Below are 22,367 nucleotides of genomic sequence, written 5' to 3'. Positions count from 1 at the left end.
ACTTGATGAATGTCTTGTATCATAATAAAAAATATCCACAACTCAATAACAGGACAAAGAACATGATTTCTTAAATTATCAAAAGATTTTGAATAGACATTTCTAAAAGGAAACATGGATGGCCAATAAGGGTATGAAAAAGTGACCAACATAGTCATGAGGGAAATGCAAATTAAACACACATCATTTTGGCTCACTAGAATAATTAAAATTAAAAGTTTACAACACCAAACACCTGCAAGGATGTGGAACTACTAGAACGCATACTAATGGAATTGCAAACTGCATACACAATATGGAAAACTGACAAGTTCATAAAAAGTTTAACATAAAGCTAGCATCGGACCCAACAATTCCTAGATATGTTTAAGAGAAATAAAAATATATCCACAAAAACCATGTACAAGAATATTCATAGCTGCTTTATTCCTAGTAGCCCGGAACCAGAGAGAGACTAGGTATCAACAGATGAACAGATCAACTATGATACAGACAATGGAATACTACTCAGCAATAAAAAGAATTAGTAACACCTGCAACAACATGGATGAGTCTAAAACATTATGCTGAAAAACACTAGACACAAAAAAGCACAAGGTGTATGATTCCACGTATAAGACAAACTAATCTATCAAAACAGAAGTCAGAAGTTACTGCTTCTTGGGGGCAAAACTGTATGATCAACTGAAAAAAGCATAAGAGAATTTTCTGAAAGAATGGCAGTGTTCTACATCTAGATGAAACATGAATTACAAGGGTACATATATTTGTGAAAACTGCTTAAATCTTACACTTAATATTTCACTGTATGTAAATCATACCACTATTTTAAAAAGATAAAAGGTACACTGGCTTTGGAATCACACAGGCTTCAGTTTTGCCACTTAACTGCTGTGTGTGTGATCTTGGCAAAGTGTTAAACTGTCAGTTTCCTTATCTATAAAATGGGCAACCACAAGGGCAGCACAATTCATATGAGAAGCTTACTTAAGGCTCCCTACATTCTTGACAGCAGGATAAAAAGTAGGCTAATTCTGATGCCATGATTAAATGAAGGCAAGGCTGAAAGCAGAAGCTCTAAGCTTTTACCCTGTTCCTGAGCTTCAAGATAGCTCCTGATGCTTGAGGATACTGATCGTCATTCCTTAAAGCAATTTCAAGATAAGAGAATTCTGAATGTAAAATCTGTGATCTAAATGGGAAACTGTAGCCTGGGTGGCTCAATTTGGCGGAATAGCCTTAGAAACTTGGCAGCTGAAATGAGAGCCAGTAGATTTTTTAAAAATCTGTATCTCATTTCTTAACATAAGAACCTCATTTAAAAAAAAAAAAAAATTGAGGTCAATTCCCTGGTGATTCAATGCTTAGGACTCCACACTTTCACTGCCGAGGGCCAGGGTTTGGTTCTTGGACTGGGAACTAAGACCCTGTAAAATATGGTGCAGCCAATAAATAAATTTTAAAAAATTAAAACAGAAATAGTGAATATTACTCTGTGATACCATTTGCCCAAGGACATCACTGTTAACAGTTCAGTGTATCTTCTTCCAGACTAAAATTTACCTTCTCCTTAACAATTCTACAATCCATGTAATGAGTCCCCTATTAAATTTCTGAGCTATTCCTATTTTTTTTTTTTTGCTATTATAAATGCTGAAAAGAATATCTGTGAATATACATTTTGCACACCTGTCATTTCTTTTAGGATAAATACCCAGATGAGTTAACTGCTACATCGGCAAATTTGAATTTAAAAAGTTTAAATTTTAACTGCTAAATCTGCGAGAATAAACCCAAACATTTTTAGTGTTGACAGATATTATTAGAATATACTCATAGACTTCTTTCTCATTTTCCCACACCTTCATCTGCACTGACAATTTTTTTTTTGGCAATTATTTTTTAATGTAGAAATTGCAAACATGCTTACAGAAGACTAGAAGGAAACATAAGTACATCAAAGAGGTCATACAGGTTTGTGACAAACCTGAGCACATGCTCATTTCAAGAGGCAGCCACTACCCTATTCAAGCCAACAGATCCCATGTAGAAATCTAGGCCTACAGTTGAACCATCCAATTTATCAAGAAGGCCAGAAATACAAATTTTCACAAAAATCTTGCAGGTTTTAAAGGTTGACAGTATGTTTTTATTTAAACATCCAATTAGTCAAACAAAATAGATTATAGGCCAGATTAAATTCAGCTCAAGGAATTTCATACTAAGGTGAAAATGATATAACATTTTCACTTTGAATCTTATTATTCATGCAGTTTATCCTTCCCTATGTTTACCAACACAGGGTATACCTATTAAAATTTAATTTTGGCTCATATAGTCAGCACTTTTTAAAGAAAGATGCTTCTTTTCTTCTTCCAGATTCACATCTACAACAAATACTGGACCAAAAAAAACAAATGTAACTTCAGGTACAGAAGCTAAGAGTCATCTTAACTGATCTCTGTGCCCAGAAAAGACTTCTGAGGACTAATTTGGGATTCAATTGCTATACTCTCAACATACTTAGAGAACCACAAGATTTTTAGAGAAAATACCAATTTGTAAAACTCCGTATAACTCTGAAAAGGGAGGATTTAATAATCCAAGGTTTGCCTCCACTACTTAACACATTTACCTAACACAAAAAATTTTCTCTTTGGTGAGACATCAAAAAAGAAAGAGAAGAATTCCCACACATCCCCTTTGTTATCCTATACTGAATTTAAACAATCATCTTCCGCTTTTTTTTTTTTTTTAATTAAAACAACAGGTTTATAGAAATCTTTCTCTGCTCTCAAAATATTACTGCAATACTGCTCCCACGGAAATAATTTCAGCAACCTATCCATTTTCAGAGTTTCTTCTCATTCCTTCTTAGTCATCTATTACAAATCTCCAGACCCAGATGTTCAAGCATTCCCTGAACCCACCACAGATAATAGTAGAGATCCATGACTCTCCAAGGACCCAAAAACAGCCTTTGAATGCAACTATCTTTTCATCAACTGTAAACAAGTCCTAAACTGTTGGCTCCATAGGGAGTTCCTACCAAGTCAGTATAAACTCTGAAACAGGGGCAGAGGTCAAGGGGATGAGAGCTCAGCCTAAACTCTGGATCTCATCCCACCCCCATCCTGTTCAAAAGAATCCTTATCAGAAAGGAACTCCCAAGCAAAAGGCCACATTCAGGAGATGTGATCTTGCAGTGACCTAGCAGATTGAGCTGAAGCTTTGGAAGCAAGGCTCTTGGAATTGTTATGAATGTGCAATACCAATATCACAACCAGAATGTTCTGAAGGAAAGGTGACACCAAGAGGGAAACCAAGGGAGATTTGTGAACTTATCTTCATTTGTCTCAGGAAAGAACCTGTTTGATAATAAATAGTGCAAATAATCCTGAACTACAGAAGAAATCTCTTTGGGAACCTATTCCATAGAAAATTACTTTACATCCAAAATAATTCTAATATATGCAAAAGAGCCCAAATGACACTTAGAAAATAGTCTTTATTCTGGACACAAAAGGCGCCATTATATGTTATAAATCATTATACTGCCTTAAACTCTTCCATTAGCATCTGAGACTCGTCACAGTCAAGAGAGCCAGAAACAGGATAGAAGATTCAGTAAAACAGCAGCTCTGAAGTCCCAGATATTTCTCCACTGTGTACTCTGGGGTGAGTCATTTAACCTCTCCAGGCCTCAGCACTCTGCTCTGTAAGATAGGAATAGTATCTTTTCAATAGGTTTCATGAGTGGTTACTGAAAAATGCACATGAAGCATTTAGTGTGTAACAAATATTAGCCATTATTACTATTATTATTTTTATTATTATGGAGTAAACGCCACATATCATGTTTTGTGTCTATCATTCCTGATTAAATCAGAGTCCCTTGAGGGCAGGAACTGAGTCTTAGCTTGACACACACATCAAAGGGAAAAAGAGAAGTGGGAAAGGAAAGAAACAATGGGGTAGGTATTACAAAGTCAAACTTAAATTTAGGTAATTTCAAATGCTATAACGAACTCTCCTCACTCCCACTGAACATGTTCAGAGTACCTAGTACATAAGGAACACCCAATAAATGTTAATTTTCTTTGATCTCTAACACCCAGCCTTAAGTTCATTATCTGCAGACCACACTTGGGCTTATATGAACTGTTTTCTGAGATCAAAAATTGTAACATACAGTTTGACAACTATGAATAGACCGATAGGACATAACACAGAATGTTGGAATTTGGGAATGAACCTATTTCAAAATCGGGTATTCTAGCTGAGATACACATTTCTCTCTTATAGCCTGAAGAATCCACAAAAAGTCTCCTTGGGATCCCAAAACACTTGACAGATGAACGTGAAGCCAGAGCGAACAATCAGTATTAAGTCGTCTCACTCTGAAGCTGTGCTTTAAATTGCCTGTTCCTTCCACATCACTCATGAACCTCTGCCTGGTGGGAGTCTATCAGTATGGCCAGACAGTGCAAACATTAATTTAACTCTCAAGTCTCTTCTAAAATGCTCATTTATCCAGGTGTTTAATCAGTAATGGGGGGATATGTATGTTTGTGTGTGTGTGTATAATAAAGTTTGTGTCAGGAAAAATCCCAACTATGCAGTCCTTTTAAATGGTAATGGTAGATTTTTAATGATACAGATTTCTTCCTCAGCATGCTCTCTATAAGACCTTGCTACTGACCAAAGAGCAAGTGCACAATCTGAGTATTTATTTTGAATAAACAGAGGGTTAACTTCTTTAGTTTCCTAAGAGGTTAAATAAATGGACTGGCAGATGGTCATTTGGGTTACCTGCTGCTGTTGGAGGAAGGGGTCCAAACACCCTAACAGTTAACCAGATGGTAAAGAATAGCCTTGGCCAGAAATACATATTGCTCCTTGGAGGAAACTACTTACTTGAAGCAGTAACTTACACCTGCTAACATCTGGAATGATTTATCTTTGTGTCATTAAGAAACACAGGCTAGTTTAATTGAATAAAGTGGTTACAACAGCCAGTAGTAGAGAGAGACTGAGACTTTCAACATTATGCTACACAGAAACATCTACTCGAAAGCCTTTGACTGTGTGGATCAAAATGAACTGTAGAAACACTTAAAGCGATGGGAATACCAGACCACCGTACCTGTCTCCTGAGAAATTTGTATGTCAGTCAAGAAGCAACAGTTAGAACCGGACATGGAACAATGGACTGGTTCAAAATTGGGAAAAAAGTAAGACAAGGTTATATATTGTCACTCTGTTCATTTAACTTCTATGCAGAGGACACCATGCAAAATGCTGGGCTGGATGAAATCACAGGCTGAAATCAAAACTACAGAGAGAAATATTAACAACCTCAGATATGCATATGATACCACTCTAATGGCAGAAAACGAAGAGGAACTGAAGAGTTTTTGATGAGGCTGAAAGAGGAGAGTGAAAAGCTGGCTTGAAACTCAGCACTCAAAAAACTGAGACCATGGCATCCGATCCCATCACTTCACAGCAAATAGAAGGGGAAAAACAGAAGCGGTATAAGGTTTCATTTTCTTGGGCTCCAAAAACACTGCCAATGGCGATTATGGCCATGAACCTAAAGACACGTTCTCCTTGGAAGGAAAGTTATGACCAACCTAAACAGCATATTAAAAAGCAGAGACATCGCTTTGCCAACAAAGGTCCATCTAGTCAAAGCTGTGGTCTTCCCAGCAGTCATGTACAGATGTGAGCGTTGAACCATAAAGACTGGGCACTGAAGAACCGATGCTTTTGAACTATAATTCTGGAAAAAACTCTGAAGAGCCCCTTGAGCTGCAAGGAGATCAAACCAGTCAATCCCAAAGGAAATCAACCCTAAATATTCATATCTGAAGCTGAAGCTCCAATACTGTGGCCACCTGATGCAAGAGTGAATTCACTGGAAAAGATCCTGATGCTGGGAAAGACTGAAGGCAAAAGGAGAAGAGGGTGGCAGAGGAGAAGACGGTCAGATAGCATCACTGACTCATGGACATGAATTTGAGCAAACTCCAGGAGATAGTAAAGAACAGGGCAGCCTGGTATGCTATAGTCCATAGGGTCACAGAGAGTCGGACACAACTTAGCAACTGAACAACAAAAACAATAGTGTTTCTCATTTACCAAGCATTGTTCCAAATGCACATATTACTTCATTTAATCTTCACAACAGCCTTGTCAAGTAGAAATACTTTTTCATTGTCCCCATACAAGAGATGAGAGTACTGAGGCACAAAGAGGTTAAAGAACTTAGCCAAGATTACAGAACTCAAGCAATCTTGAGCCAGAGTCCACGCTCTTAATTCAGAAGCGTTTCAGCTTATATTATATAAAAAGCTAAAGGGCTCACTTAAAATGCAGACAAAAAATTTATATAAAACTATGTTCATTGTGGCATTATTTATAATGAATAAAAAACTGGAAACAACCTAAATGTCCAACAGTAGAAAAATGGTTAAATAAACCACAGTAAAGTTATTCACTTACAATGAAATATTATCTTGCCATTAAAAAGATTTATGAAAAATTTTTCATGACTTGGAACAATGTTCCCAGTATAATGCTGAGTGGGGGAGCAATAAAGAGTAGACAAAATTGTATATATGATTTCTAACCACATAAAAAGTTCAGACACAAACTGGAAGGACATATTCTCAAATAAGAAACAATGGTTATTTCCAGGTGGTGGAATTAGGGGTGTTTGTGTTTTTCTTTTAGTGTTTTCCACAATGAACATGCATTATCCTACCAACAGTTTAAATAAAGGCAATTTCTATCTTTTAATCAAGCTACAAGAAAATCCTCAAGCAGATGGTATGAACAGCTAAAAAGCTACTAATCTGTCTAAACTTCAAGTAGTTACTTTCCTTGGGATAACACCCTTTGAACACCAAACAACCACAGTTAGCACATACCAAAAAGAATCCTCACCTTCAACTACAGAAACTGAATTAAAATATGAGTATATTCAATTTTGGTCAATATCCATTTTCCAATTATTTATAGGAATATTTTATAAGAAGAGGAATGGATTTAACTATTCAGAGGCCAAAAATCCAGGAATGGATTTGCTGAAATGTAATAAGGGACAAAAGTCTGACTAGGGAAGAAGAACAGCTGTTGCTAATCCAACCATTTACCCTTTGACCCTCTATCTGGCCAATAACTGAACAGTATCAATTGTTTTCCTGTATTATGTGCTGTTTACAATCCCTGAGAGGCATGAAAGGAATTAATAATTTAACCTAGAAAGCTGACAGGCTTTATTGGGGAGCCCCTTGTCTGTGGGACAGAAATCAGAGCAAGTAGCTGTCCTGAAGTCATAGGTCCCTTTACTGTTCCTGTTTTATAGCCTAATTGGCCCCCAAACATAAATCAATTATTTCTCCTGTTTTAAGCAACAATGAGTTCTATTCTCTAACTTCCCTTGTATCAAGTCGGCCGTTGTTCTCTTGAGTTTTACAACTACACAGTAAACACGATGGCTGAGAAAAAAAACTCGGGGAGCAGGGCAGACTGGGGTTATTTGGAAACAGAAGCAGAGAAAGGTTATGCTGTTTTGAACTTCTCTTGACCTTTGACTGCCCTTGTCCCTAGCTTATGCTAATAGGCAGGGTACAGAGATGCTTCTTGTAGAAATGAACTTAGCCTGAACCTGTGCCGTAACATTGGACTCCAGGAAGCCCAGGAATCATAGGAAGGCGGCCAGAGTGTGAACAGCTGCCCATATTCTAAGCATGGCTACCCATCTGCTCTACCACTGAAAAGGGAGGCAGGGGGTAGGCCACATGAGTTGGACAAAATTGGGTGTTTCCTCATCCAGGTCCAATACATACCACATAGCCCAAACTTGCTGTCTACAACCACTGACAAGCAAAATGGGAAATCAGCAACAATGGTATTTCTTGGTTCAAAATAAGCAAGAACGAGCAGGACTTCCTTATCAGGAATTTGAGGAGTAAGGGGGACACTGGAGCCTCGAAATCCCAAAGATTCATCACAAAGAAAACCCTACTGTCCTCCATCTAATGTGCAAAAGTCATGAGGTATTAACATAGGAGACTTTACTCCTTCCCAATCAGAAGCCATAGAATTGTAATATCAACAACCATAACCAACTTAATACACGTGTATAGCCCATTTCAGTCTTGAGGTTTCCTATAATTCCGTAGGACTAAGCATGCTCATTTGAACCCCAAGATTGATTCAGACAGGATGATAAACTTCTGTTTCTGCCTACTCATTATTATGTCAGATCTTTATGTATTTCAAAGAGACAGACCAAAAACACTAGCAACTTCACAAAAATAACATGGGGACTATTGAAAATATTGGCCACATAAGCTAAGTACAATTTTTAAAAGAAAAATGATGTTTTAAGGTAAATCTCATTCCATACTGACATATATTAATAGAATTATGATTCAGTATCTGTTCATTCTCATGGTATGCAGAGATCTATAAAGCACAATATCTAGACAGGGATTCTATGCAGAAATGTTAAAGAGTTAGAATTACTTGGGCCAGCAGGAAGAAAAATCCAAAAATAATCTTCGTAAGAAGATCAAGTACCTTTCCTAGAAGATGGGCATGAATATTTTTAATTGCTACTAAATGAAGACAAAGAATAAATTTGGGTCCCATATGCTTTAAAAAGTGTATTTTTAAATAATTGCAGACTAGGAAAGGTTTTCTGATAGACTGTTAACAAATGAGAGTGGGACTTAAGATTTATTTATTTTTGTATCCCTGGAGCCTAGAACTGGGCCTGAGCAGAAAACATTCAATATTAAATTGAGTTCTCAATTATCTGGCTTGTTTTATGTGTAGTTCTATCTGAAAGATCACAAGGCATGCCAGTATCCTTCCTAGTGTTAAAAAATTCTTCTAAGTGGGGCTTCCCTGGTGGTCCAGTGGCTGGGAGTCTGCCTGCCAATGCAGGGGACACAGGTTCACTCTCTGGTCCAGGAAGATCCCAGGCTCCACAGAGCAACTAGGCCCAGTGCCACAACTGCTGAGCCTGAGGGTTACAACTACTAAAGACTGCATACCTAGAGCCTATGCTCTGCAACAAAAGAAGCCACTGCAACGAGAAGCCCATTTACTCCAACTAGAGAGGAGACCATTTGCCACAACTAGAGAAAGCCCATGCGCCGTGAGGAAGACCCAGAGCAGCCAAAAATGACAAATTCTAAAAAGTGCTTCTAAGAAAGACCCATGACTCAAGAATTTACCTTTCCCTCCTCCTAAATGACAACTATTCATAAAAGAACGACAAAGTGAAAATAGTGTGTTCACTCATAGGTACTGGAATGTGAGGTAGGAAGGTGGGGTAAACTGAACCTATAATATCCTACAAAGTTGATTCTGGTATAGTTGAATCAGCTATACAAAGCTGATTCACAACTTTATGACGTCTAGAAAGAAAAACCTATTTCCTTAATGTATGATAATCATTATGAGACTTACTTTTGTTTTGCAATTAGTAATTATTAGTTGAACAAACATGAATTTTATACTATTACGGTGTGTGAGTAAAATATGAGAAGGTCCACAGCTGTTAGTCAGGATGGTGAGAAGGTGAACTTTATCGCTTAACCTCAACAACAGAATGTAACAAATAACCAGCCCCATAACCCTAAAAAATACAAGAACTAGAAAAAATAACTCTAGATCATTTCACAGAGTCTCAATCTAAAGTATCATTTGACCTTTTAGTATTATGGCAAAATAATATGTGTATACACTGAATATTCCCATGTCCATATCCCAGAATGGTGTTTGTGACATTATGAGAGCACTATAAACACAGATGAAAAGAATCATTTAATTAAGACTTTGAAATGGTCATTCTCATACCTTAAACTCAAGAATGTAGATGAAGATGCTTAGAAATTAAACTGTGGTATGAAGGTTATCATCTATAAATATCTAAACCTTTACCTAATCCTTCTTTGAAAGAAATGTCAAAATTAGTCAATACTTTTAAAACATGGTTGTGGGTATACGCTTGTATGTGTGCATAAATAAAAGCACAATTTTTGTCAGTGGTAGCTTCATGGAATGATGGAAAACAAGACTAGCATTAAATAGAAATTTTCAGCAAAAAATTTTCTATTAAATGGCTAGAGTCTGACCACCAAAAAATATGAGAAGAAAAATAAAATATAACTAGAAATGAGAATGTCCTCCCCATAATCACAAAGTGAAATAAAATCTGTGAATAGGCCTATAAATGACACCTTAAGTTATATATTTAAAAGTACACACACATATACTTTTCTTACCCATTAACACTGGGGAACATTTAGAACTTACTAGTGCTTGAGTCGAGCTCTGCCAATTCGTCCTGACAAAAGCCTGAAGAGAAAAAAACAGGAAAAAAAGATTATAATTCATGAATTACTCCACGGTGCCTCCAAATATGCAAAGTATCATACAGTGAAAAAAAAAATCTAGACTCGTAAGTCAAATTTGGATTTGAATCCTAGCTCTATAACATTTAGCTACTGCAGATCCTTCTTTGAGCCTCCATTTCATCATTTTTATATAAAAAAATGGAGATGGTAACAGCACTTCTCATGGAGCAGTAATGAGGATTAAGTGAGAGAATGATATAAAATGCTTATTGAGCACAGTCTCTGGCAGAGAGGAGCTCAATAAACAACAGCATAAGTAACTATGAGTAAGCATGCCAAAGTTAATTATAATAAAACATGTGCAATATGTATACATATGTAATACATATAATGAAAATGAAAGTCGCTCTGTCGTGTCCAACTCTTTGCAACCCCATGGACTATACAGCCCATGGAATTCTCCAGGGCCAGAATACTGTGGGTAGCCTCTCTCTTCTGCAGGGGATCTTCCCAATCCAGAGATCGAACCCCGGTCTCCCGCACTGCAGGCAGATTCTTTTCCAACTGAGCCACCAGGGAAGCCCAAGAATACTGGAGTAGGTAGCCTATCCCTTCTCCAGGAGATCTTCCCAACCCAGGAATTGAACTGGGGTCTCCTGATTGCAGGTGGATTCTTTATCAGCTAAGCTATCATATTTCATAGTAAATTTACAATGCATTTAATATTTGTCATGTTCTACTTATGTCATCAATTATTTTCCAAAAGAAAGCAAAATATATGAACTTATAAAAACAAACAAAAAAAAATATGAACTTATAAAACATCAAACAGGGTAATTTTCTTTAAAATTTTCATAACTGCCAAAGAATTTTACCTATACACACAAACAGAAGCAATTCTTCCACTAATAAGTATGCTATTCAGGTTGGAATAAACAGCCCTCAAAGCACATTTCAGGCCCCAAAACTCTAAGCTACATCTTTCCGATTGGTGTACAACTATCACACTGAAGAGAAAAATCAAGCACAGTGAGTGGCAAATAGACAATAGGGGTTCTATACACAGTTAATCAAAATTCTGTTCTCCTGGAATGACTGCTTACTCTCTCCAGTTTGCTTCTGACCCATCCTCAGTTTAAATATTTCCTCAGAAAAGCTTTTTCTTACCTCCTTTACCCTCGTCTCATACAAAAGGTCAAAACTCCCTGTAATAACTATCTACAATGCTTTGTGCACTCATCAACAAGGAATTACTTGTTCAATGTCTGACGCCACTATGAGGCTGTTCCACTAATAACGTTCCACCGACCTAGGGGAAGGAACCTGGCCTGTCTCGTTTACAGCTGTATCCCCATTATCTCTCACAAGCCTAGTACAAAGCAGCTGTTCAATAAACATCAACTGTGTATCTCAACGGTAAACTCAAAAATAATGGTGCAAAACTAGGACTAGATGGTTACAAGAGTATTTTGTGTCATCAGAGTCAGGCAACCAGAAGCCAAAAGAGCAACTGGGAGTCATGTGGAGAAAGGTTCAAATAGCAGACTGTTTAAACATCACTTTCAAAGTCCTTGCAATTCTAAACATTCACCAAACAAACCACATTCCTTGTCTTCCTGCACTTCCTCCTCCTTCACTTGGTAAAGAACTACTTACTCATCATCCTTCAATGAAGCACAGAAAACAGGAGACACTTCTCCTGTGCTCACAACTTAAATAACTGCCTCCTTCACTAGATAGTGAGTTCTTCAAGCGTAGTGACAGTGCCTCATCCATCCACAGAGCTGTTTCTATGCCCACAACAGTTGCCGCTGATACAGTATGTAAGGTGTTCAAATGTAGGATGAACAAAACAGAAAACACTACCCTGTCTCTAGATCAAGGGAAGAAAGTCACAGGATCAGAAAATCGAAGTCTGGCCTGGAAAGTGTGTGGAATGTCTGAGTGAGGAAATCTGATCTGGAAAACCAGGGTTTGGAAGGTGCTAAAGTGACTGATATGCCTAAAAAGGATCACCTTAGAGCGACTTTAAATCCTCTCTATATAAATGCCTGGGGATCAGAAAAGCTGTATGGAGATGCCAGGCAATAAGGAAATCACTTATCATTACACATGGGTTCAATATTGAACATTCTGCCAGAAATGAAACTGAGGAATAAGCATACACTTAACATAAACTGACTCAAAAATAGGACAAAAACATGGGAAGGTAGAATAGTATAATAGGAAAGTTATAGTTCAAAAGCCACTTTTGGTTTAGTCATATGACTTGTTTAAGTAATTACTTATATTCTGGACCTCAGATTCTGGACATTAAGTGAAAGAACTACACTGGGCTTCAAGAAAAGACAAAGTCTAACAACATTTTCTGAAAACAACATTCGGAACTCAAAATAACTAGATCAAACACAATAAAGAGGGAGTGACTAAAAAAACAAACAGTACTAAGAAAAACAGTTAAAGTGGGCATCTATTGCTTTTACCTGCCTAGTAATCACTCCCCCTTCTGTTAAGGGCATTCTGATTTTCCTTTAGAGACTTAGCCCTTTACACTTTCAGCTGATATGACCCAAGAAGGATTGACCCTAGCCCTGCTACAAACTGAAATTAACAGCACTTACCTGATACGTCTGTTAAAAGGATTAAATGAGACAGTGCATGTAAAGACTTTACAGAGTACTTGACAAAGTCAAAGCTCAATATATGTGAGTTACTACTAACTAACCAACCCCAAGGGTTCAAGAAATCTCATGCTATATCTATGGCACCAAAGAGCACATTATAGGAGAGTTAACTATTAATTCATTCATGACATCATCCTCAAAGACCTGGAGTGGAATCCCCTAACATTACTAACATAGTTTAGTTACTTGCTGTGATTCTTGAACCTTTTTTATATTTTGTGCCTATAAACTGTTCGATACAATAATCCCAGATGTAGTATGTTACTCCCTGAGGAAAAGAAGAACTCTTTATATCTGCCTTAAAACAAATTCCTCCAGTGGTCACAAAGATCCCTGATTATGAAATTCAGTAACCATGTCTATATATTCCCTCTATCCAACCCTGAGACCATTGGCTACTAATGTCTCTGGCTTTACAGATCACCACTAACGCAGGAGGCCTGAGGAGATACAGAGAACAATGTTAATCCTACCTCCTGACAACCAGTCAATGGAATGGCTAGATCTGGCTACCATTCTCAGTCGGTCTTACCCAGATTCTCAGAAACCAGATCTGGCTAGCAAAAGGGTTTCTAGCTACAAGAACCCAAACCAGTGCTAGAAGTAAACCCTCTATGTATTGAATTCAATTCAACACAAAGGCAAAGAAAGGATTTCAGAATTGTTCAGTAAAAAGCAGACTCCTAAGCTACCTAAAAATACAAAAATAACCCCCAAACCTCCTGCCTCACAGAATATAACACATTAAACAGATTAGGGAAATGTTCTGAGAAATCTAGAGCCTTTGGCTGGTGGCTTAAATTGCTTTAAAAAGGCAGAGTCAAGATCCACAGATTGGGGGCTTCCCTGGTAGTCCAGTGGTTAAGAATCCGCCTTGCAACACAAGGGACACCAGTTCAATCCCTGGTCTTGGAAGATCCCACATGCCAAGAGGCAACTAAGCCTTCTGTCCATAGGATTTTCCAGGCAAGAATACTGGAGTGGACTGCCATTTCCTTCTCCAGGGACTCTTCCTGACCCAGGGATAGAACGAACCTGTGTCTCTTGCACTGGCAGGCAGATGCTTTACCACTGAGCCACCAGTGAAGCTCACATATTCAGTTACCACAGTTCAGCTTAGAAGCACAGAGAAAAAGAGCACGGGTCTGAGTTGGAGTCAAATCCCAGATCTGCCACTGTTTTTGTTTAATTAACTACCCAATAGCTAATTCCTGAAATGGGGATAAAAATAACCGTATTGTTCAATTCTTGTGAGTCTCGTGGAGCAATAGAGGCTTGGATCTTGGTCAGGATCCTGCCAGTCAACAAAATTTGGTAAGTATATATAAATAAATAAACTACTTTATGGCGAGAGCTCCAAGTCAGGAATTTTCTTTAATACAAAGGAAGAATACAATTCTTTAATACAATTTCTAACTCCAAGTCTAGGAATTTTCTTTAAAACAAAGGAAAATCCAGTTCACAAGCTTTTCTCCAACAGGAGAGAATCTGGCAAAAAAGAAGTAACTCCTCAATCTATGATTAGCTACTGTAACAAATTTTTTAAATATTGATTTTTTTTATTTATATTTTTGGCTATAAAGTTACACATTTACCATAAAACGATCTTAATAAACTGAGTATTCTTTTTTTTTCCCCAAATGTGAACAAACAAAAGCTTGTGGGTAATGCCAGTTAACAAATTCAAGCCCAAACATCAGCTAACTATAATCTAATGTGTCTTTTACAAAAGCAAGTTAAATACTACTCTAGAAATGTTTCATTTTGACTAGAGGAAGGCAGCATGGTGCAACAGAGACTTGAATCTTGGTGAGGATTCTGCCTGTCTACTTTGAAGCCCACAGGCAAAATTAAGGTGAGGCCCTTAAAAATGCAAAATTTTGTAATTCTAATCAAACATCTCACCTTTCCCCAAAACAGTAAACCACATACTAATGTCAGATTAAATGTTTTAATTAAATATAAAATATAACATTATTTCTCCTAGTCCACTGCAATTCAAGTTTCATATACTTTAAAATGTGAGTGAAACATGAAGTGAAGCAGAGCTTCCAGAAGTCAAGGATCTAAAAGGATTTTTAAACTCTGCATAATTAGGCTCCCTACCCCGTGATCCCAGTGCCCTCTGCCTTCCACACCAAATTATGATCATGACTACTGACCAGGAAAATTCAGGTTTTAGAAAATTTTGTTTTCCATTCTCCCCATGAAAAAAGCTAAAAATCTCTACCCTAGATTTGTACTGATACACAAGAGCCATTCTGCTCCCTTCTGGACCAACATTCAGTCATTTATATCAGTTTCCCATCTGTTTTGTGCCCCACTGCCCCACCCCACCTCTGATCATGATTAGGTTCCTTGAAACTGTGTCCTTCTCTCAGTCAAATCTGGTCTCAGCCCTAAATATCTCAAGCCACAAGGCTAAGGTATATCCCAGGATCCCAGGAAAGGTTGCTTAGTAAATGCTGAGTAACTACTTCTTTCTCCAAAAAGCAATGGTATTAAGTCACATGCCACCACAATGCAGTTCTTGCCAAAATATCAAGTTCTGAGAGAAAATGTTTCACTATTCTCTGCCTTTAAAGTCTAGAGCAACAATGTCCAATTCAAAGTCCTACAGTGATGAAAATGTTCTCTATTTTCATTGCACAAAATGGTAGCCACTAGCCATGTGTGGCTATTAAGCACTTGGAATGTGACTGAGCAACTGAATTTCAACTTAATTAGTCACATAAGGCCAATGGCCATTATAACGGAAAAACGTTAAGATAAAAACAAAAATCTTCCCTCTTCTAAATTTTTTTTTGGTTGTGCTGGGTCTTCCTTTAGTTGCTTTCTTTTTAGTTGCAAGCAGGAGCTACTCTTGTGGTGCATGGGCTTCTCACTGCAGTGTCTGCCCTTGTTACAAAGCACCAGCTCTAGGCATGTGGGCTCAGTAGTTGTTGCGCATGGGGCTTAGTTGCTCCTAGGCAGAATCTCTCTGGACCAGGGAGCAAACCTATGTACCCTGCCTTGGCAAGTGGAATCTTATTCACTACGCCACCAGGGAAGTCCTTCCTTCTTCTAAATTTATCATGACACCTTTTGGATTCTGTCACAGCTTTAAAGTAAATGAAATAGGAAAACACTTACACAAGTGTTATTTACTAATCAAATCATAAGTTCATCCATTGTTATCAGAAAGTAATTCCATCAGCCTAGCAAATATAGTCACTTATTCCTTCAAATGTTAAAGTACCTGCCCACACTGTAGCAGGTCCTGCTGCTGCTGCTAAATCACTTCAGTCGTGTCCGACTCTGCAACCCCAGAGACGGCAGCCCACCAGGCTCCCCCGTCCCTGGGATTCTCCAGGCAAGAACACTGGAGTGGGTTGCCATTTCCTTCTCCAGTGCACGAAAGTGAAATGTGAAAGTGAAGTCGCTCAGTCGTGTCTGACTCTTAGCAACCCCATGGACTGTAGCCTACCAGGCTCCTCCATCCATGGGATTTTCTAGGCAAGAGTACTGGAGTGCCATTGCCTTCTCCACTAGCAGGTCCTAGGCCTGGAAAATACAGGTATCAGTACAACTGAGCCTGAGTGAGTAAAAGTCACTCAGTTGTGTCTGACTCTGAGAGCCCATGGACTATAGTCCACCAGGCTCCTCTGTCCATGGAATTCTCCAGGCAAGAATACTGGAGTGGGCAGCCATTCCCTTCTCCAGGGAATCTTCCCAACCCAAGGATCAAACCCAGGTCTCCCACATTGCAGGTGGATTCTTTATTGTCTGAGCCACCAGGGAAGCCCAAGACTGAGCCTACTGTCAGAAAACAGTCCAAAGGAGTACAGAATAAAAATTAATTATAGAGCACAAATGCCACTGAAGTGTACACTTAAAATGATTTAAATGGTAAATTCTGTTATATATATTTAACTACAACAAGAAAAAATTAAAGTCAAATGAAAGAAAGACAGGAACTTCCCTATCAGGTGGTCCAGTGGTTAAGACTCTGTGCTTCCACTTCAGGGGGCATGGGTTCAATCCCTGGTTAGGAAACTAAGATCTCACATGCTGTGTGGTGCAGCCCAAAAAAAAAAAAAAAGGATAGTGAAGTAAATAATATTTTAAAGAACTAATGCTAGGGAGAGAATAATGGACAGACAGATAGGGACAGATGGACAAGATGAAACTGAACTAGTACAGAGTGGTAAGAGCATATATTTTGACATAAGAATAGGTATGAGTCCTGGTACCATCACTTACTACTGTTAACTGAGGAAGTGACTTCACCTCCCTAAACCAATTTCCTCATCTGCAGGCTATTGTGAGGTTCAATGAAATGATACACTTAGGTCAGTGGGAAGTGCTTAGTAGTTGTAATCAATATTAGTGAGAACACAGCAGCAACCATGGGGCCAGGGGCATGTGGAAGGGATAAGCATTCACCAGATAAACAGGGCTATTTGAGAAACGTATGAGGAAGCCACATGTATGAGGCATAAACAGAGAAAGGGAATAATGTTATCTGGTAATGTGATTTGACTGGAGCCCCAGCCAGGGCCATGTCATAAAGAATTTTACAGCCACACATGGGGAGTTTTAGGCTTTTATTCTATAGGCAAGAGTCACTAAGGAAAGGAAATACATGGATATGCCTATGAAGTTTGCCAATACCAGCAGAAAGTAAAAGTGAAAGTCTCTCAATCGTGTCCAACTCTTTGCGACCCCATGGACTATAGTCCATGGAATTCTCCAGGCCAGAATAGCCTTTCCCTTCTCCAGGGGATCTTCCCAACCCGAGGATCGAACCCAGGTCTCTCGCACTGCAGGCAGATTCTTTACCAACTGAGCCACAAGGGAAGCCCCAAAACCAGCAGAACTCTCACTAACTTCAATATAGTGGTTCTAATATTTTAACCAAGTAACTAAAAGTGTAAGGCTTAAAGGGAGGAGAGGGAAGCACTCTGAGGGGGTAGTCAAGATACACATGGCAAACCATGTGCTCCTTCCACAGCTCCTGAAGTTCTAGAAACTCTTCCCATTTTTCAGAGCCCCTCCCAACTTCATCTCCTTGGCTCCTTTTGGTACAAAAGGTGGCTTGGATAGAGGCTGGAAAGGAATAAATGTAGCTGGTTTTTTTTGTAACAAACATCAGCTAGCCAGACCATGGCCTGCCTTACAGCCAGTCTTGCAGCCTGCTATTCAGCACCAAACCCAAGCAAATACAGAAACACTTTTCTTTGGACTGGCTGAGCATTAAATTCACATCTGCCTCTTTCCTTTCTATCCAGTGAGTGGGATGCCACTTGGACCATTAGCTTTTGTTTCTCACAGGCAACCTGATAAACTATACTTCAGGAATAACATAAAATGCTTTTGAATACAAAGACATAACACCACAAGTCCGCACAGCAAAATCCGGCTGGCAGAGCTTCAAGTTCTATTTCCCTTTTCCACCTACAAATGTCAAGGTCACATTTTAAAAACTGCAACAAAAAACTAAGCCTTCTCCCTAATGTCATTTTCTTAACATGAAATCTTAGGGGTAGAGAAAAAAGAGTAGGGGGAGAAGCCAAGGATTCTCAATTATATAATCTACTGTGCCCATGTATTTGCTCAGCTTAAATGCTGCTTACAAGAAGTGTCTACATTTCTATGGAAACAATAAATTCCATCTGATCAACCTACATCACCTTTTATACAGTTTTTCAGGCTTCTAGCTTTGTAACTGCAGCCTTGAAACCAAACTGAAGGCAGAAAAGCCAGCCCAAGATTATGACATTTCAATTTTAAGATTTTTTTTTTTTAAGCAGTACAGAGCTTCAAGGCTGCGCTAAGAGAATCAGAAGGTGAAAACAGTTTAGGAAGGCAATTCGGTTTGATGAGTCAGAGGTCATCAGTGTTTCTATGGAAATATAGTACAGGCATTTCTCAGAAAACTGCATGTACTGTGAGCCTCTGACATTTTTCATTTACAATTTCTGGATGTCTGGAGTAGCAAAAGAGATTGCTGATAATTCTTCATCCAGCTTGGAGGTTAAAGAAATTTCAAAAGGCACACATGCCATGAAATGTAGAAAATAATCTGTCAGCTGTCATTTTATTGAGTCTTTTACTATATGCCTGGCACTGGCTTGATTCTTCACATGAATTCTACCTGAAAGGCGTTCCTATTATCTCCATCTTATAAGTTTAAAGAAATAATTGAAAAAAAAAAAAAGAAAGAAATAATTGTAGTTTATTACATGGAAAAAGCCACAAAAGTCAAAACAAGAGAACTTCTATTCAGAGCAATTTGACTAATAAAACACCACCTTTGCAAGGTATATGCTTTGCAACAGCCAGATAGACGGAAACTTGACGTTATTTCCAAAAACAAACCCTGACATTCCCACAAAAGCGGGACCTCAAGAGTCCAAGAAAAAAGTACCATACGGTAGATGAGTCCATTATAAACCTCCTTGAATAATGCAAGATGTCCACTTCAGAAGCAGCTACAGTAACTTCACTAACCAGATCAACAAACCAAAGTATGAAACCTTACATGAATGAATGAAATAATTAGACAAGAACTAGCTTCTTTTGAAAAAATATATGCTATTCCCAGCAGGAGTAGGGAGAGTGAAGGAGATTTTTTTGTTCATTGTCATTTCAAAGACTAACTGAAGAAGAGTCTCACAGACCAAGGAGTTTTGTTTGACCATGGACACGGAGCTTCCAAGGTCATTTCAGAACCATCTGTTGAGGGTGCTATTTTTTTTCCTCCTTCTACTTTTTTGATTGAAAATATATTGCTGTTATAAATGGAAATTTGCACATTTAAAAAATCCAAAGAACAATGGAAAAGTATTTATAAGAATGTATATATACATATAACTGAATAACTGCTGTACAACAGTAATTAACACAACTTTATACTTAAAAAAAAAAAATCCTAACAAAATGATTTGTGTTATTAGTTCTCTAAAATTGACCAGTTCAACTGAAGGGGAAAAAAATCTCCCAGACATTCTCTAAATGACTTTTAAATTACTTCTTATTAGAAACATAATTCTGGGCACAGATCTTTCTGTCATACTAGTTAATCATTAATGCTAAAGCTCAGTACCATCTCTTATGTCTGTTTTAGAAATCCATTGTGTGGCAACAAAGAGATACAACATCTTTAACCTTTCACTCCAGAATCTTTCAAATCTGAAGCAAAGCTAGTTGCTGGTTAGTCATATCTACAAAGTAACTCCAAAAGAAATTTTTTTTAATTATTCAGACTGGAGTCAAGATACAAGAACAAACAACATACGTTTATTTCACCACATAAATGTAAAGGACACGCCACAAACAGGATTAAAGGTGAAAAATTCCTGCTGCTTCTTACACGCTAAAGTGTCCTACAATCTAAAATTAAGTTCAACAAACATTTACCCAGCGTTTTCAATATAGGACATGATGCTAATAAGGGATACAAAGCCAGCTACTATGGTTTTTCCAGTGGTCATGTATGGATGTGAGAGTTGGACTATAAGGAAAGCTGAGCAAAGAAGAACTGATGCTTTTGAACTGTTGGAGAAGACTCTTGAGGTCCCTTGGACTGCAAGGAGATCCAACCAGTCCATCCTAAAGGAGATCAGTCCTGGGTGTTCATTGGAAGGACAGATGTTGAAGCTCAAACTCCAATACTTTGGCCACCTGGTGCGAAGAGCTGACTCATTTGAAAAGACCCTGATGCTGGGAAAGATTGAGGGCAGGAGGAGAAGGGGACGACAGAGGACGAGATGGTTGGATGGCATCACCGACTCGATGGACATGGGTTTGGGTGGACTCCAGGAGTTGGTGGTGGACAGGGAGGCCTAGCATGGGGTCGCAAAGAGTCGGATACGACTGAGCGACTGAACTGAACCCCTAGATTCTTGTAATCTCTCTCCCTACTGGTAAGCACTAGTTTGTTCTCTGTGTCTGTGAGTCTGTTTCTTTGTTTTACTCACTACTTTCTTCTGTTTTTTAGATTCCACACATAACACTTTGTCTTTCTCTATCTGACTTATTTCAGCTGGCGTAATACACTCAAAGTCCATCCCTGTTGCTGCTAACAGCAAAATTTCATTCTTTCTTCTGAGTGGCATTTCATTGTATTTATATACAATATATATTTATATTTATATACTTCTTTATCCATTTGTCTGTTGACAATTACGTCACTTCCATATCTTGACAACTGCAAATAAAGCATAATGTTATGAACATTGAGGTGCATGTATCCTTTTGAATTAGTGTTTTTGCTTTTCTTCTCTTTGGATATACACCTTCTACTGCTGGGTCATATGGTAGTTCTATTTTTTGTGTTTTGAGAAACTTCCACACTGCTTTCACACTGCTTTCCACAATGGCTACACAAGTTTACATTCCCACCAGCAGTGTATAAGGGTTCCCTTTTCTCTACATCCTCATCAACATTTGTTATTTGTGTTCTTTTTAATAAGAGTCCTTCTGATAGGTGTGAATGATACCTCATTGTGGTTTTGATTTACATTTACCTGATTATTAGCAAATGTTGAATATCTTCTCCTATGCCTGTTCGCTGGATCCCCATTTTCAACATGTTTAGCATGGCACGCAAGGCCATGGAGGCCAAGGAGAAGAGGGTGGCAGAGGATGAGATGGTTAGGTAGCATCACCGACTCAATGGACATGAATTTGAACTCGGGCGAACTGAGAGATAGAGCAGGACAGGGAGGCCTGGCATGCAGCAGGTAATGGGGTCACAAAGAGTGACTCAGAGAAAGTCTGACCAAACTTCTTAGCATTGTCTTCAGCTACAAAATATAAACTTATCAAAGTTGGTGGTTGCGCATACTAGGGGATACAGAGGATATAATGTTAATACTTGAGGAACCTTTAAGAGGTTGACAAGTTTCTTAGATTTTTTTTTAAACTAGAAGAAACTTTATAAATCATCCCTGATCTCTTCCATCCCACTCTAGCCCCCATTTTGCAAAAGGGAGAAACTGTGTAAAGTAAGTAATATCTGTACTGTCTCTCTGTGATTTATACAATAATCATGGCCCTAACAGTTTTGGCATTTCTCTAATCTAAAAATGGCAACAATGCGACTTCCCTGGTGGTCCAGAGGCTAAGACTTAACATTCCCAATGCAGGAGGCTGAGGCTTGATCCCTGGTCAGGGAACTAGATTCCACAGGCAGCAATTAAGAGTTCAAATTCTGCAACGAAAGATCTCATATGCCACAACTAAGACCCAGCGCAGCCAAACAAACATTAAAAAAAAAAAATTAAAATAACAGCAATAATATTTTTTTTTAAATTAAAAT

The 22,367-nt window shown here is 38.3% G+C and overlaps 1 protein-coding gene across 3 annotated transcripts in view; it reads right to left on the bottom strand.

The window, feature by feature from the left end:
- Positions 1 to 22,367, bottom strand: part of NR6A1 (nuclear receptor subfamily 6 group A member 1) — a 214,333-nt gene that overhangs the window by 170,453 nt on the left and 21,513 nt on the right. For all 3 annotated transcript variants that reach the window (XR_009694644.1, XM_061154681.1, XM_061154682.1), the window contains exon 2: positions 10,339 to 10,380. Coding sequence is in view for 2 of the 3 variants with exons in the window: in XM_061154681.1 (XP_061010664.1) it covers positions 10,339 to 10,380 (42 nt within the window). In the remaining variant the exon portion in view is untranslated. The remainder of the gene's footprint in view (positions 1 to 10,338; positions 10,381 to 22,367) is intronic.

The sequence above is a fragment of the Dama dama genome, chromosome 11, assembly GCF_033118175.1.
Source record: "Dama dama isolate Ldn47 chromosome 11, ASM3311817v1, whole genome shotgun sequence".
Taxonomy (NCBI): Eukaryota; Metazoa; Chordata; class Mammalia; order Artiodactyla; family Cervidae; genus Dama; species Dama dama.
This window is presented reverse-complemented; position numbering and strand designations above follow the sequence as displayed.